Source organism: Nannospalax galili, unplaced genomic scaffold (genome assembly GCF_000622305.1).
Source record: "Nannospalax galili isolate Female #2095 unplaced genomic scaffold, S.galili_v1.0 scaffold1830, whole genome shotgun sequence".
NCBI lineage: Eukaryota > Metazoa > Chordata > Mammalia > Rodentia > Spalacidae > Nannospalax > Nannospalax galili.
In genome coordinates this window covers 862,110-866,688 of record NW_008328092.1, presented here as the reverse complement: position 1 = coordinate 866,688, position 4,579 = coordinate 862,110, and the positions used below count along the sequence as shown (strand labels likewise).

At 51.9% G+C, this 4,579-nt stretch overlaps 1 protein-coding gene across 1 annotated transcript; it reads left to right on the top strand.

The window, feature by feature from the left end:
• The first annotated feature begins 435 nt into the window (after positions 1–435).
• Positions 436–1,167, top strand: Neurog1 (neurogenin 1). Its single transcript, XM_008848569.1, has one exon. It carries the CDS (start codon positions 436–438, stop codon positions 1,165–1,167), a length of 732 nt encoding a protein of 243 aa, XP_008846791.1.
• The last annotated feature ends 3,412 nt before the right edge of the window (positions 1,168–4,579 follow it).

The following is a 4,579-nucleotide window of genomic DNA, read 5'->3' as shown; positions in this document are numbered from 1 at the left end:
AGGGGGGCGGGGCGGGGGAGGCCTCCCGCGAGCATAAATTATGCAAATGCACGGCTCCGCACGGGGCTGACCTGCCGCCTCGCTCCATTCACCCGCGCCGCCTCGAGGGCGGAGGTGGCAAGGAGGGGGCGCCCATTGTTGCACCGGGTACTTAAGGGGTCCTGAGGCCAGTCGTGTGCCACACTCGGTGCTCACACGAGCTGATCTGATCGCCGGCGACATCACTCGGGAGAGTTGCCCGGCGCGTGGCCCCTGCAGGCGAGGCGAGGAGGCAAAGCCCATTTCCCTTGGCGCCTCTGGGATCTTCCCCTCCCCGAGCCTGCAGCAGCCAGCACAAACCAGCCCCCACGCCTTTCCAACGTAAGTGCACCCCGACGGCCCAGACTCCTGCTCTCCAAACCTCGCGTCCATCTGTCGGTCCTGCACTGCGCAAAGATGCCGGCCCCTTTGGAGACCTGCCTCTCAGATCTTGACTGTGCCAGCAGCAACAGTAGCGACCTGTCCAGCTTCCTCACCGACGAGGAAGACTGTGCCAGGCTCCAGTCCCTCGCCTCCACCTCGGGGTTGTCCGCGCCGACCCGCAGGGGCACGTCCGTGTCTCCCGGGGCATCGGATATTCCAGGGGCGCAGGAGGAAGAGCAGGAGCGGAGGCGCCGGCGAGGTCGAGCGCGCGTGCGGTCCGAGGCTCTCCTGCACTCTCTGCGCAGGAGCCGACGGGTCAAGGCCAACGATCGCGAGCGCAACCGCATGCACAACCTGAACGCTGCGCTGGACGCGCTGCGCAGCGTGCTGCCCTCCTTCCCCGACGACACCAAGCTCACCAAGATTGAGACGCTGCGCTTCGCCTACAACTACATCTGGGCCCTGGCTGAGACGCTGCGCCTGGCAGACCAAGGGCTACCCGGGGGCTGTGCCCGGGAGCGCCTTCTGCCGCCGCAGTGCGCCCCTTGCCTGGCCGGGCCCCCTAGCCCCGCCAGCGATGCGGAGTCCTGGGGCTCGGGAGCCGCCGCCTCTCCCTGCGCCACCATCGCGTCGCCACTCTCTGACCCCAGTAGTCCCTCTGCCTCTGAAGACTTCGCCTATGGCCCTGGTGACCCCCTTTTCTCCTTCCCTGGTCTGCCCAAAGACCTTCTCCACACGACGCCCTGTTTCATCCCTTACCATTAGGCGCACCATTACCTTCCTCCTCCCCCAATCAATCGGCAACAGATGGGAACCCAGCTGAGGCCTCGGAACACCCCCCCCCCTCCAGCTGGAGGGAGGAAGCCGGAGCCTTAAAGGGGGGTAGGAAATACCTGGCCACAAGTAAGGTCGCTGCACCCTTGCAGTGGCTGTCTCTGGGTCTGTTTCTCCAGCCTTCTGCTCCAGCCCCCTCCTGCCCATCCCCAGACGGCCTTTTCCTCTGCACTTTCTGAACTCCACAAAACTCTTTTGTGACTGGCTCAGAACTGACCCCAGCCACCACTTCAGTGTGATTTGGAAAAGGGACAGATGAGCCCCTGAAGACGAGGTGAAAAGTCAATTTTACAATTTGTAGAACTCTAATGAAGAAAAACGAGCATGAAAATTCGGTTTGAGCCGGCTGACAATACAATGAAAAGGCTTAAAAAGGAGACACAAGGAGTGGGCTTCATGCATTATGAATCCCGACCCCCACCACTCCGAGCTTGCTCTAGGAAGAACCGGAGGCTTGCATAGCTATTCAGGCACCGGGCTGGAGGGTACTTTAATTTATTCAGGATGCTTCATTCATATGAAAATGTATTTTTGTACATAAAGAGTTTATTCTATTATTATGAGCTATCAAAGTTTACATTTTTGTACTGCAGATGCTTTGGACAAATAAAAACTAAGAAAAAAAAGTCACAAAGTTTCTTGCCTAATGTTGGTGTCTCTGGGGTTTTTCCCTCTTTCTCCGGGTGGTTCTACTGATAAAGTGAAACACTATTCTCCATCTCCAAACCCTCCAACCCTATTCCAAAAACAGTTTAAAAATAAAACGAATCTGATTTCCACCAAGAACCAGAGAGAGACATTCTAGAGAGTTTGTAACCCATCTTTTTTGTAATCTATCTACCTTGTAAACACAGGGGAGATCTTTCAGGCACCCCATAAAGCCAATTAAGACTTTTTAGTGGGGAATTAGCCCCAGATCTGCAGCTACCTGTAGAGGTAGGGGCAGAGGGAGCCTTTCTTTTGAGAAACTCCACATCAGCTGGCTCTGTGTTTCAAAGAGAGGGGATTAAAAAGATCAATACAGTGTGACCACTGGTTAGGAAGTCCCAGTGACAGGTGGGCCTAGACTGGGTTAGCAGAATGGTCCACTCTTGGAACAGACTATTTAGATGGGAAAATTGATTTGTAAACAATGCCTTTAAATTATTGTCTATTGAGGCTGAGGTCACCCTAGCTGTAGGCGTGGGATGAATTATGCTGGTGTGGTGCCCCTGAGTGGGGTGTGCACCTGCCTTAAAATTGTGGGCTAAGGTGCGGACAGCCCACCACACACACACACACACACACACACACACACACACACACACACATATATATCACAGCATAAAGGAGGGGGGGCCCCTCACACACACACACACACACACACACACACACACACACACACATATTTATTGCAGCCTAAAGTAGGGGAGGGCCTCCCATAGAAGAGGGCTTGTGTTTAGCCAGTCCTCAGGGGCCATAGCCAGGGCTTTCATTTGTTGCCAAAGAAATCCCAGTAGGGACTTTCTGGCTGCAGTGTTTGTCTGTTGTCCGACAATTAACTAACAGCATTAGCCAGTAGCAACTTTTACTTTAACATTTCAGAATGGGGGGGGTGATGACAAGTTGTCCCCGAAATACTGTTGTTACCTGTGGTCCCAGCTCACAAGTTACCCTTCAGTAGGACAACATTTCCCACCCCACACCCTGGGCTGCCCTTTTTGATGAATATAATTATTTGGTGGGGAGGGGGCAAGTAAGATTCAGTTCAAGAAAATGATATTCTATCATTTTGGATAAAGTACCACGGACAGAAGCCCCTTCCCTCCACATACACACTGTCCTGGTGACTTGGATTCACAAATTCATACAGTGAGTCCTCATCCAGCATTGCTAAGCCCCGCCACAGGCAAGATGCCCTGTGTCAGATAAGAAAGTTACCTTCCAGAAGGCTTTGGAAAATTGGATGCTTTCTCTAATTGCCCCCAGAGCAGAGACCAAGTCCTCTAGGGAAAGCTTCAGAAGTTGTGCAGGCTAGGATCAGAATCTCTCAGGCTGGAAGCTGTCTCCAAGATGGCCCAGCCTAGAACCTGTCACATGACCCACCTCAGAACTACATCACTCTCCCAACATTGTGCTTTCTAGAGAAGAAATGAAACACGGTCTGCAGCAGATACTCTTCTCTCCCTTGCAGAGGTGCTAGGAAGTGAGCCTGAGATTCTCAGGGATGCTGTCAGGTCTTCAAGAAGGGCAGGTCCCTTAGGGAGACTTTTCAACCACCAAGTAGGTGCCTGTGTCTAGGCCAGCAGAAGCAGAAGAAATAACAGATTGGTCTATCACTGTCTTAGTCCCCGGGAACAATCCCCAGCTAATGGCAGGAGGGCTAGAGTAGGAGCTTTGTCACCTTCAGCTTTGTCACAACCAGCACTGAAAATGGAAAATATCACCACCAAAATGGAAGAATAGCACTCCCTATTCCCAATTTGGTTGCCACAACAGGCTCCCAACTCCAAGGTGTAGGACCCAGAGCACCTTCCCACAAAGAAAAGTCTCTAACAACATCGTTAGCTGAGGGTCTCCACCCCTGCCAGTTAATGCTATTCTTCCTAGGAAGCAGGCATCCATGTGCAGCCCTGGGAGCTCTCAAAGGGGAGAAAAGAAGGAAGGTGATTTAAAATGCTTATCCCCTGCTCAGGGGCCGCTTTCTTCCTGCAGCAGAGTCTCATTCATCCCCTGGCATCTGTGAAGGCAGGGTGGGGCTTACTAAAATATTCCAGTCACTTAAGAGCACAGAACGTCCTGCTGACAGCCACATTCAGCTTCCTCGATCTCAGTCATATTTCCACCGAGAAGTCAGCATGCACTGAAGAAGGCCGTTTTTTCTCTCCCTTGGTCTCTTTGTCTTTGTCTTGTGTGTAACATTTTTGGACACTGCTCCCCAGCTATTTGGAAATCAGGGAAAGGAAGATTAGTTTGAAATGGTAAATCACGATTTTATTCATTTTGTTATGTCTTTAAGCACAGTTCCTCAAGCCCCTGCCTGTATACTGGGCACCCTTCTAAAGGCACTGGAGCTTCCAAGACAAAATCCTTGCCTAAAAGAGCTTAACCATTCAGGAAAAGATAAAAATGAGTTTATGGGGCTGGAGAGATGGCTCAGTGGTTAAGAACACTGTTCTTGCAGAAGACCCAGGTTCGAATCCCAGCATCCACATGGCAGCTAACAACTGTCTGTAACTCCAGTTCCAGGGGATCCGACAGCCTCTTCTGTCCTCTACGGGCATTGCATGACACGGGTGAACTTACATACATGCAGGAAAACACTCATACACATAACATAAAAATAATAAATAAAATATTTTAA

What these genes read in the sequence shown, in the direction of transcription:
- Neurog1 (XM_008848569.1), top strand. Translation starts at nt 436, where the DNA reads ATGCCGGCCCCTTTGGAGACCTGCCTCTCAGATCTTGACTGTGCCAGC.